The sequence below is a fragment of the Montipora foliosa genome, chromosome 7, assembly GCF_036669935.1.
Source record: "Montipora foliosa isolate CH-2021 chromosome 7, ASM3666993v2, whole genome shotgun sequence".
NCBI classification, from domain to species: domain Eukaryota; kingdom Metazoa; phylum Cnidaria; class Anthozoa; order Scleractinia; family Acroporidae; genus Montipora; species Montipora foliosa.
In genome coordinates, this window is record NC_090875.1 from 21,277,361 (window position 1) to 21,289,860 (window position 12,500).

The following is a 12,500-nucleotide window of genomic DNA, read 5'->3' on the forward strand; positions in this document are numbered from 1 at the left end:
TCCAGTTCCCTGTCTTCTTTTGCCGTGCCTTTCTCTCTTCATCAATTCTTGCCCTCTCCTCTCTCCACTTCTTATATTCATGTCGTTCTTTCCCTGACATGACCATCTCATCACTTCCGTGATGTCTGTGAGATCGAGAGACATCTTTCTCTCTTTGCACGCGATTGACAACTTTGTTAAAATTTGCTCCACCCCAAGAATGCTCATTTCGTCCTGATGTCCTTGCCATGTCGACTCGATTGTCGTCGACAAGAAATCTAGTTGCTGAATTTGAACCACTGCTTCCTTGTTTCTTTTGCTCTTCTTCTTCCCTTTTCACATTTTCTCTCCTTTTGGCCTCCCACTGCTTCGCTTTCATGGTTTCCTTTCTCAATTTTTGTAGCATCAGACCCCTCCCTCTTCCCAATCCTTGACCACTGCCATCTTTCCCAACAACCACAGGAAAATTTTCTGGATTTTTCTTAACTGCCATTTCACTGTACAAATCAGCATTTTTACGGTCTTCTTCAATCTCCTTCTGCCTTCTCATAAGTTCTTCATTTTTCTTCCTCATCATCCTCATTTTTGCTTCCACCAATTCCTCTTTCTTAGCTTTTTCATCTGCTACATTTTGATTCTCCGAACAACCTTCCTTGTTCTCAGGCTTCGTCGTCATGTTTTTTGTTTTTCTATCTGCTGCTGCTGTTCATTTGCCTTACCAAACTACAAGAAATCATTGATAGATGTTTTAAAGTGCTATTATACTATGACCAAAAAAATCAATTCTTCTTCTCTTTGGATTTCAAAACTAGATTGTAATGCTAACTAACTGTAAAAGTGATCCAAGTTTTAAAGACTTGATTAAAAAAAAAAAAAAACCACCCATTTATTTTAAATGGAATTTTCCTATTTAATGGTCCGCCATTACTAACTTTAAATCTCTAGAGAGCTAGATCCAGGAGAAAATGATGTCAAAGACTCAATAGTTTAAAAATGCAAAGTGTGTGTACGTGGCTGAATCAATACACAGCACAGGAGTTTTGGGCTTTCAGACTTTTAAACTAGTGTTTTGCATATATGATAAGCTGCATTTACATACTGAAAAATTAAGCTAGTGAGTAAATGATGTCACTTTCCCTACATATAGATCCAACCCTCTGACATCCAATCGGTCAGTTTTGAAAGCAAGCAATAGTGGACCATGAAATAGAAAAAAACTTACACCCAAAGTAAACAGCCTTTGCAGTCAGGTGTTAAGCAGTTCACACTTTCAAAATCCAACAAAAAAAGGAAATGATTCTTTGATCACCATAGCACTTTAAAACAAAAGTAATTTCTACAAGTGCAATACATGTGTTAATTTGTGCTCGGCACTACTGTAATTCCAGCAGTGCCCATTATTATGTAAGCAAGGGTTACCAGTTGTTAAAACTTGCTTTGAAAATAACTTTCTTTTCCTAAGTGCACTTGTATCATAAACGGGACACAAAGATTAATTATGTTTCAATATCCCCTGAAATATGCTGACATATTCTCTCCTGGATGGTACAGTGTATGTGGAAACAACATCCAGATTTTGTTAAACATGAATTGTAGTTAAATATCTCATTGCTTGGGTTACCTCCTCCTATACAAGGATGCCTCTACTTAGGCAGTGTCTACATGAACGCAGTTACATATCAACACAGTTTCACAACTTCGCACCGCATCAAAATCAATGCAGTTTCTCCATTTGCATGGCGGATGAACCCATATCGTTTTCAAAACACTCTACTTTTGGTAAAAAGTACCTGGTTTTGGTAACAGTCCTGATGGATGTCATGCAAATAGAGGGCATAACCTGCTTTGAAGATGACGAGGTTACAAGTGAAACTGCATTCGTGTAAATGCTGCCTTTAGTTAGCTCATGGAAACCAAACCGAAGATATGGGAAGGTATGGTCACACTTTAAAAATGCACATAATCTGTGCTACTATGTTGAATAAAAGTTGACTTCATTTACTTGACTTGCTACAGTACTTGCAAAGGGTATGATTTTCAGAAAGTTGACATGATGCAAATTGACCGCAAAGGGTCTAAATCTAAATGAATACACTGCAAAGTTCTTGCATGTGATACTGTATATCTACCCAGGGAGATGGTCTGCAGTGATTTATTCAAAGTAGAGGCCACAAATAAACGTAGGTCACGTGTATAAAGGGACACCTACAGTGTAAAGCAATTACCGGTAACAGAGAAAGTGTTAGGATATGAAGAGGCATTGAATGGGATCACTCTGGGAGGGCTTGAGGACAACAGTTTCAGAAGGGGTGTCTTTTTCTCATTGATATCTAGTAACTAAATGACAGTGCAACGCACCTTACCGTGGCCATCCAACAAACTTTCACATGTGACAACTACGTGTTAGTACACTGTACGTCAACTCAACAACCCATGCAATGGTGTTCATCTAACAACCGTGCGAACTTTGCAATGAGGTGTGACTGTCAATCAAATTCACACACCCTGATTGGCGGATGATTTGTAAAAACACCATTGTTTGGTGGCCACGGTAACCACTAAGGCACGTCGAACTGTAACAGATAGTAGGGTTTTGCTAAAAGCAGGCCTGTGGCCCAGCGGCCCGAAACCCACGGCCCGCCACGGCCCAGCGGCCCGGCGGCCCTAAGGCCCAGCGGCCGGCAGCCAACGGCCCGCGACAGCCAGGGGGCCCGGTGGCCCGGAGGCCCACACAGTTTTGTTGTCCAGCGGTAAATCCACGCGCATGCTCAGATTTGCATCGGGTTTGGGGGCTCAAATGAAAGACGATGAGTTTGAATTCATTTACCATTTTAATAATCATTTCAATCCTTTTCGATCCTTTCTTTTGTTGCATGTTGCTAAGTGAAAAACGTTGTCATTCTCTGTTGTTTTCGTCTGTTTACAAAAACAAACAGAAAGAAGGATTCAAATGATTAAAATGGTAAACGAATTCAAACTCGCCGTCGTCAATTTTGCATGCCCAAACCCAATGCAGATCTGTGCATGCGCGTGGATTTACCGCTCGACAGAAAAACTGTGGAAAATCAGGACTGGGCTACCAGGCCTCCGGTCGTCGCGGGTTGTGGGCCGCGGACCTCTGGGCCGCAGGCCTGCTTTTAGCAAAACCCCAGATAGTATGTGTCAGGAATTTTCTCTTCATAAGAAAGAAAATAATTACATTTATCAAATCAAGGAGCCAATTTAAGGACTTAATATATGATTGGATGCCTGCAAGGAGGGTCCTTGATCAGTGCTGATTGAAGATCCAGAGAAAAGAGAAACCTTGGCAAAGCCATTGAAAGCCTTTTATTCTTTATTATTTTTACCCATGCACAGGTAAAGATATTTACATGAGTAGAGCCAAAGCCAGGGGTTAAATGGCCTAATGGTCAGGAGGGAAAGAAAAATAATTTACAGAAATAATGGCAATAATTGACAGGACTACATACATGCACACACGAAATGCACACACGAAATGCACACCCTCGTGTACATGCAATGATGCATTTTGTTGAACAAAGTTAAAAATATTTTAAGATCACCTTTCGAAAGTACAGTCTTTACAATTTTCACAAGACACTAAAAAACACAAGGTAAAAAGAATCAACAAGAAATGGGAAAAGAAGGTGGATCGAACTAACCTTTTTGCCACGGATGCCTCTGAAAGTCTTACAATGTGATTGACTTCAATAGGACGCCATCTTGAATCATGCGACCGCACTTAAGCAGCGGGTGTTTATGAGCATGCGTGTTTTTCAAACAAAACGCGGGAGAACGCGGGAAGGACCGCGGAAGCTGTGAGGGATCAAAAAAGTGTCTGCCTGAAATTGACCTGAAAAAGACCCTTAAAAATGGATTTGCAAGGGAAGATCGAAATGTGATTTCATGCTATGGCGCGATCAAAACGCAAAACGAACTCCACCGACTGCGAACCCTCAGGTGAGGTTTTAGCTATCTAACATTGTTGTTGTAGACTACATATTGCCCAAAGAAACAGATTATCTTCCTTACTGTATTGTGATTGCTCAGCTTTAAAACCCACAAGACATCAGAAAGCAAATGATTGAACGTGAGGCTAAAATTGCAGAATACTCCGCAACGTTAATAATTGCATTTCATTTAATAAGAATGGCCGATCTATTGTATACGTATTCATTATTCCGACTCGTTCTTCAAGGAATGCCGCCTAGGGAAAACAATTGTGGTCAAAATGTTTTAATGTTGCGGGGTATTATTAGAGAAGGAGATCTACAAGGATTTCCAAAATCACTTCCTCCTTGGTTTGGTAAAATACCCAATTTCTAGTTGGAGGGGTGGGTATGCTTTTATTTTTTTATTTTTGTCGATTTATATTTACTTTTACTGCAAAAAAAGTTTGGCAGGATGTTTACCTTCAGGTATACCTTTTCACTCCCTCTTGCCCTTAGCTTTCAAAGATATGGGTAAAAATTTATTCAAAAAAGTCAAGTTGAGAAGGCAGTTGGCTTACTGTACCACCCCTCCCTCCATGAAAAGATGATCTATGATTAAAACTTGAAGTTGAAGATTCCTCCTTCATTGTAAAAAAAAATTTATGCTGATATGAGTCATAGTTTGTAGCTACAGTTCATGTACTCCGGTTTGAAATTGAAAGTACATTGTAACTTAACAAAGTTGCAGTTCAAGGACCCAACCTTTTGAAACTTAGCAAATGCCTTCATCATGGGTGAAAAGAAACCATTGGAAGTGTCCTTTTATATAGACGCTAATTAGCAACTTCTCCAACGGTTTCTCTTCACCCCTGATGAAGACAGCTTGAGCTTGAGCTTGAGTGAGGCTCCAGCACTTGGCTAAGTAGCCTGACTTCTGGCTGTTATGCACAATTGTGGTCTCATTCACACAAAAGCCCTTCAAGCTAATCCTGCCAAGCCGACCACATGCTGGAAAGGTCAGACCACAACACCGGGAACACTGTCCCCTACTCTTTTCAAATAGTGTGTGGGATCTTTAACGTCCCACAGAGTTAATGAACAAGGGTCGTGAGATGGGACCTCCGGCTTATCGTCCTTATCCAAGAAGACTAGAGAGTCTAACCATTTGCAGATGTAATTACGAAGGCAGCACTTTCTCCTCAGTTATTTAAAGACCCTGAGTATTGGTCCGGCCAGAGTTGAACTCGCGACCTCCCGCATGACAGCCCGGTGCTCAACCAACTGAGCCACCGGTGCGCGGTGCTAAGTGTACATGTAGAAATGTTGCTGGGTCTTTGAACTGTAACTTACTTTCAATTCCAAAGCAAGAGTAGCTACAAACTATAACTGACTGTACACCTGGTTGCTGTGTGAACTTTAACTTGTCTATCAATGCCAAATATGTTTTGTTAGCCAAGCGTTCAAAGCAAGATAATCAAAAAGCAATAGAGCCTGTCACAGCACAGATTGAAGCCACTTTGTTCAGTAAAATTGTTCAAGATGCAGGGCTTAAACTCAATGTAGATGCAACACAGGATGAACTTGGTAAGTGATGGTTACCTTTACATCTTCTTGGGTTTCCCAAAAGTTATAATAGTTAGAACCCTTGGTTTTGTTCCAGCTCTCTGCCATTCCCTTTTTTTTTCTCCATTTATAGTTTACCATTTTCAGCACTTGGACTCCAATAAAGCTAACCTAAACAAAAGCTTTTAGGGTTAAGGTTAATTAGAGAGTAAGGGTTAGGGTTGTTTTTGTATTGGTGAAACAATAATAATTTTGACCTGTAGCCTGTGTTTTGTATTTGCCCCAAACTGACCTACGTGTAGGTTGAAACAACTTGATCTACGTATAGTGTAGGTTGAAACAAGTTGACCGAAGTTGAAACAAATTGACCTAGTTTGGTTGCAAATTAACTTAAGGAACAAAATCAATGAACTGCAACATATATATACATGTACATGTATAATTATATGTTTTTTAATTGGGTCAGTCGGATAATGGTAAATAGAGAAAAAAAGGGAAAACGGCCTTACCGGTAAATGTTAACTATTGTTTGTTACTTTCAGACGTTGATCGTTCAATTTTTCAGAAGAAAGCTAAGAACTTGCTAAAAAGTCATGCCAGCTATCCTGAGGTAAAGTGCCTTAATTTAAAACTACTGTTTCATTCAATTGAAAATCTAGTGAAGCTATGATCTTCGCAGTTATGAGCGCAATTTTTGCAATTGCGTAGAGAAGTCTGAAAAATTCAGGACTTCAACGGGGTTTGAACCCGTGACCTCGCGATTCCGGTGGGATGCTCTAACCAACTGAGCTATGAAGCCACTGATGTTGGGAGCTGGTCATTTGTGGGTTCTAATGGTCCCGTGAGGAATGAATCAATGATGAAATGGTATATATGAAATGAATCATATATGAACTGCGGATATGAAATCAAGTGAAGCTATGATCTTCGCAGTTATGAGCGCAATTTTTGCATAGCTTCACTTGATTTCATATCCGCAGTTCATATATGATTCATTTCATATATACCATTTCATCATTAATTGAAAATCTAATGGACCAACCAACGCAGAGTAAAAAAAAAAGCAAAAATGGAGCTTTCAATCAATGGCATTCATTTTTTTACAGTGCTTTGTGAAATCCTCACCAATTTCCTTGTTTAATTAGCTTTTTAAGTTAATACCCCTTTTAACATTTTGCAGCATAAGAGCTACACTTTTGCTCTGAATTGTTGCTACCTTTGAGCGGCACTGTATTATAAATAAAATTTTTCCTTTTTTATCAATGGAGGTCTTCACAGTGCAGAAACATTTTTTAAATAGTAAGTGACAACTGAAGAGTTATCCAACTTTAAGACACGAAACTAGGTTAATCAACAACTCCCCCCAGTCCCTATTGCGCACGGCCTACACAGTCCAAAGTTCACGCTAACACAACATCTCCCCTTTTCAAGGTCACAAACAAGTTTTTTTTAAAATCACAAACAACTTAAGGTTGTCATCTCAGACAGCAAACAAAAATAAGAAACGGCAACTAGATCTTGTCTGAGATTTAAAACGAACATATAACGAATCTGAATCATGCAAGTCCTAAACTCTCCTTCAATTTAAGTGAAGGCTTGGTCAGTCTCTTTTGCCTTGTAGATATACAGGGTGAGGGAAGGGACTTCACAGGAGTTGGTGGCTTGTCTACAGTCACAGGTTCCTTGCTACTCGGCATCTCCGGTTTGTCTCCGGGAACTGGTGTGATGTGTGATCGATTCCGTCTCACTGTGCCTCTACCTGTCTCAACCGTGTAGGATCTTGGTGTTTCTGCTGCACTGGCAACTGTTCCCGTAACTGTTTCTGCGTTGTTCCTGTCATTAATGTACACTTGGGTGCCGGGTTGTAGTGGCTCTAGCGGAACAGATCTGTGACGCTGGTTGAAGTTGGTCCTCAATTTGTCCTTACTCTCTGCTTCTTTTTGACGCAACGTGTCGATGTCAGGCCAACTTGGGGCCAAATTTGTATGAAAAGTTGGAACGGTGGTCCTGATTTTCCGTCCCATGAGTAGCTCTGCTGGCGAGTGTCCACAAGCAAGTGGGGTAGATCTGTATGCTAACAGTCCCTTGGTTGGGTCTTTCTCTTTCTTCAGAAGAGACTTGGTAGTCTTCACTGCTCGTTCAACCTCGCCGTTTGCCTGTGGGAAGCGGGGACTACTTGTTGTATGTTTAAATCCCCAGTCTTTTGCAAATTGGGTAAATTCTGCTGATGCATACTGTGGACCGTTATCACTCCTGACTTCCTCTGGAATGCCGTGTCGTGCAAAGATCGCCTTGAGCGCTGTGATAACTTCAGACGATTTGGTTGTCTTATTCATTGCCGCTACCTCTACATAGCGAGAGAAATAATCAACCACTATCAAGTAAGTGATGTGATCGAGTTCGAAGAGATCAGTTGCAGTCATTTGCCACGGACGCTCAGGGAAGGGTGTTGGCATGAGTGGTTCTGGCCTGATTACTCGGTGCCTTGCACAGATTTTACAGTTCTCCACCATATCTTGTATCTGGTGACTTAAACCTGGCCACCAAACAGAACTTTTAGCTCGCTCTCTGCATTTAGTTATCCCTTGGTGTCCTTCGTGTAGCTTATCGAGGACTTCTAACCTCAGGGATGATGGAATGACAATTCTTGATGATTTCAGCAGTACTCCTTGAACTACACTTAGCTCTCCTCTGTCTGACCAATACGGTTTCAGTGCGTCATGAAGATTAAACTTGTTCGGCCAGCAAGGTTTTTAATCACTTTTATTTGATCCCCTGTCTATAACTAATGTACCGCTGACCGGTACTGGCGATGCCTGACAGTGACTACGTACACTGCATGCAATTAATGTTAGGTACATGTACAATGTACATGTATGCATTTTAATGATCAAATAATTTTATTTTTTTGTCAGTACACTGTAGAACATGATGTTGATCATTATGTTGCCTTCGTTGTAGGTTATAGAGGACTTTCTTGAAGGGTTGCAGGACAGATTACAAGACTCTAACAGGTATGTTCTTTGAAAAAGTGAAATCTCTGCTTCGTAATGAAACGACTGTAACAGTGTTCCAGTTAATTTTTTCAAGTGGGGGGTCATTTATACCATTTGACAGGTCACACAGACATTTTGTTGTAATATTTAACTGAATATTACATTTCATCTGTCGGGTCAGGAAGCCTTCTTTGCCAGGTTATTGACCCGAGACCCGACTCTTATCTGGAACACTGCTGTAAAGAAATTAAGTTTAATACATTGTAGTCTTTTTCAAAAGCAACTGATGTGTAGCACGTTTTCGTGGCTGATGTGACGGTCTCCAACACTAGCAACTTTTCATGTAATTTCTGTTAACAGATTCCGTCTCAGCCTGCTTCCTGTTTCCATTTCAGCAGACCATGAAGGGTGAGTTGCCTTTCCATTAATTTTACGTTATAATTTATTGAACATACAGTGCATACTGTACATATTTTGATGTCTTGTCTATTTTCCAAATTTTAATGTAGATATGGAGGAAGCCAAGAAAGTTTGATCAGAATGCTCCTTGGTATAGACATCTTACAGGTTATTGTCGTGTATACATTTAATAAAACCCTTTGTTCAATCCTTCTTGTAGAAACTGCTTCAACACACATGTTAAAAAGTACATGTAACCTTTTTACAGTAAGTACACTTGAACCGTGAACACTTGACATTTTTGTGTACATTTTTTCTTTCGACTACTAAGAAATAAAGGCTCTTCTTATGATGTTTAGTGTTACATGTATAGTATTTTGTAAGTGTAAAAACATTAAATACTCTTGTCAAAAGGACGAGCCCACATTCTGTAGTCACTAAAAAAATGTACAAACAAATATCAAGTGTTCACGGTTCGAGTGTCCTCACTGTAATTTCCAGTGATTAATAAATAAACATTGACAGCCAACAAAAAGCATTGGCTTAAGTTCACTCAGAGAAGTCAGTTACTTTTTTCCCTATAGTAAGCTGAAATTATTAGACAGATTATTTCAAATCTAAGGTTAATTAAAATTTTGACAATGACAATAGCGGCATGACTGTTCCGGGGTTAGGGGTAGGGGGAGAGGGGTACCATAGTTGCAACAACCCAAACCTTTACAAAAAAATGCTAACCTTAGGCCTAGTCATCATCTAAAGCATATTGTCAAGGCCTAAGGTTAGCATTTTTGTAAAGGTTTGGGTTGTTTCAGCAATAGTACCCTTCACCCCCTACCCCCCACCCCTACCCCTCACATCCTACCCCTCACCCCCTACCCCTCACCTCCTACCCCTCACCCCTACCCCTCACCCCTACCCTTCACCCCCCACCCCTACCCCTCACCCCCTACCCCCACCCCAACCCCTCACTCCCTACCCCTCACCTCCTACCCCTTCACCCCCTACCCCTCACCCCTACCCTTCACCCCCTACCCCTCACCCCTACCCTTCACCTCCTACCTCTCACCCCCTACCCCTACCCCTCACCCCCACCCCTAACCCCTACCCCTCACTCCTACCCCTCACCCCCACCCCTCACCCCCTACCCCTCATCCCCTACCCCCACCCAGTCCCAACCTCAGCTTTGTTTAGTCTTCTCGCCTCAGTCCTCGCATTGGACTATCTGTTTTCGCGATCGAAACGTTGCGAGGAACGCATTGAAACAACATTTACAAGACGTGTATTTTGTTTTCTCCTAATGTATTTTTTTTAGACATTGCAAAAACTAATTACAAAGTAGTTACTGGTCCTGTGACTAGTGGTTCTAAGCTTCTACTAGTCCAGAAGCATTTTGCACTAGTCCAGGACTAGTGGACTACCGGTAAGGTTGATCACTGGTATTCATCTCTTATTGTGGGTGCGTGCATTTTTAATCACAGCCCAAAATTGCCAACATGCTAATGGAAAAACTCCCAGAATTTATGGATGGTGAAGATAGGTATGGTTAATTTTGTTCTTAAATGTTGTTTTTTTTTTGGCTTCTAGTCCATTAGTGCATGTAGTAATAATAATAATAATAATAGTAATAATAATGATAATAATAATAATAATAACAATTATAATAAAATTTTTCTAGAACTACATAAAGATTGTCAATTTTTCATCCATGATTTCTATAGTAATGGGCCAGATGACATCAACATTCCCAGACTTGTCCTAAACCAGTTTAGATGGCTGGATTGTATTTTTCAAAGCAAGGTAAATCATGGCAAGTGTTTTGACGTTACGAAGAAGGGCAGTGCGGTCCAGTGGTTACAGTGCAGAACCGTTGGGATGTTGCATTTGCATGTCATTGCTCTGTGTTCAAATCCCAGTCTCACAGCAGTCACGGGCTGGATTTGTCTTAATAGGCCATTTTACAGTTGTTTGCTCAGCGACCAAGCCTATGAATGGCTGCGAGGCTGTCGGTGACCTTGCATTGATACAGACCTCACTGCTTTTATCATGTAAATTGTGTTGTTGTAACGCTAATTAGTCCATATTAACATTACAAAAGCATGAAGGTTTGTATCAAAACAGGGTCACCGGCAGCCTCGCTTCCATTGCTAGGCCTGGTAACTTAGCCACAACTGTAAAATGGTCTATTGATGATCTTGAATTCATCTCTACCACACTTTGCTGTTAGCTAGCTGTCTAGTTGCCTCTTAGCTATACATGTAGCTAGAACTACCAACTCAGATACAGTTGTAAAAATGCCCCTGATTAGACGCATGCATGCACATGCAGATTTCAATATAAAGCAGCACACAATGCATGTCCCCTTGTTCCTCTCACCAACTTTAACATCACGTGTGTCTGGGAATAAAGACAATTATAATAATTAACATTACAAAGTGTCTTCCCAAATGCGGCTCCTCCATTAAGTATATAAACAGCTGCATTTACTTTACTTGCTGAAAATAGCACTAACCTCGAAGCTCTTAACCCATTGACTCCTGGGGGTTCCCCATTGACGACTAAAATCGTCTGGCATTAGACTAAGTATGGCCAGTTCAGGCCGGTTTGGGAGTCAGAGGGTTAATGGGTTTTTCAGTGAGTGATTAATGGGACATAGTTTTGTGAGTCACTCTGAGTGATTAAATTACCGTTACGTACCTTATGATTGGAATACATGTACACTGTAGGTTGCAAAGGCTGAGACTTAAAAGTACACTTCAAAAGTCGGGTGAGCAGCTAATTAGATGCATTTTTGGACAGAAGTGCATTTTGATCGTCATCATAAATTTAGTGCCGTGATCATTGTCATCATCAACTTGAAGGTCATTGTCAACATCATTAACTCGTGAGAGTAAAGCTAAGTGCTTTATGGTTCCTCCCTCGTTGCTTAAACTGCAGGCGACTAAAACCCACATCATTATCAACATCGTCCATGTGGATTTGCACATGACGTTGTAGAACACAATGTGAAGAAATCACATAATGATCTGCATTCACTTTGTCTTCAGGGACAACCACAAGATTGTAGCGATCATAATTCTATCGAATTGAAGGTTATTGTGGTCATCTTCATCATCCTCCTTTAATATAGTCGTCATTGCGTGCATAAATTTTTATTTTTCATTCTATTTTTTAAGGAAAATGACCAGTTACATTATAATGAGGAAATCTGCCCTAATCTCTTGTTTTTTACTGGTAATTCAGGAATTGACTGAAAAGATGCTTGAAATGGTTGGCATAACATCACTGGCAATTCAGCGGGAAATCATATCCTGTATTCCTGAAGTGCTAGATGATTCTGAACACACACAAGTTGCCAGAGAACTAAGGTATATGTGCAATCACGGTGTGAATCAGACAGTTTTACATTGTATACTTAAAAAAATCGCCAAAGTTTAGAATGAACACAAAACTATATTATATTATTATGTATATGTGGCTGTATGTAAAAGGTAAAATCGTTCTCAGGGCAAGTGGCCCACAAGACCAGAGCTTATCCCAGATTCCGTAGCATGAAGCGACTGAGAGTATGGTTACTCCTCCCTGGATGGGCTGCTAGGTCATCGCGGGGTTACCCCCTAAAAGTAAGTGTTTT

At 40.6% G+C, this 12,500-nt stretch overlaps 2 protein-coding genes across 2 annotated transcripts in view; one reads left to right on the forward strand and one right to left on the reverse strand.

Annotated features, from left to right (window-relative positions):
* Nucleotides 1-3,713, reverse strand: part of LOC138011316 (coiled-coil domain-containing protein 9-like) — a 5,088-nt gene extending 1,375 nt beyond the window's left edge. The window contains exons 1-2 of the mRNA XM_068858285.1: nucleotides 3,642-3,713; nucleotides 1-702 (exon numbers count right to left, since the gene is read on the reverse strand). The exon at nucleotides 1-702 is cut by the window's left edge and continues 1,375 nt beyond it. Of these exons, the coding sequence (XP_068714386.1) occupies nucleotides 1-655 (655 nt within the window). The 5' untranslated portion in view covers nucleotides 656-702; nucleotides 3,642-3,713. The remainder of the gene's footprint in view (nucleotides 703-3,641) is intronic.
* A 44-nt stretch (nucleotides 3,714-3,757) lies between these two features.
* LOC138011315 (Fanconi anemia group D2 protein-like) overlaps nucleotides 3,758-12,500 on the forward strand; it is a 54,981-nt gene continuing 46,238 nt past the window's right edge. Inside the window, exons 1-9 of the mRNA XM_068858284.1 lie at nucleotides 3,758-3,939; nucleotides 5,364-5,495; nucleotides 6,017-6,084; nucleotides 8,436-8,488; nucleotides 8,831-8,878; nucleotides 8,980-9,037; nucleotides 10,348-10,406; nucleotides 10,588-10,666; nucleotides 12,110-12,234. Coding sequence (XP_068714385.1) covers nucleotides 3,891-3,939; nucleotides 5,364-5,495; nucleotides 6,017-6,084; nucleotides 8,436-8,488; nucleotides 8,831-8,878; nucleotides 8,980-9,037; nucleotides 10,348-10,406; nucleotides 10,588-10,666; nucleotides 12,110-12,234 — 671 coding nt within the window. The 5' untranslated portion in view covers nucleotides 3,758-3,890. The remainder of the gene's footprint in view (nucleotides 3,940-5,363; nucleotides 5,496-6,016; nucleotides 6,085-8,435; nucleotides 8,489-8,830; nucleotides 8,879-8,979; nucleotides 9,038-10,347; nucleotides 10,407-10,587; nucleotides 10,667-12,109; nucleotides 12,235-12,500) is intronic.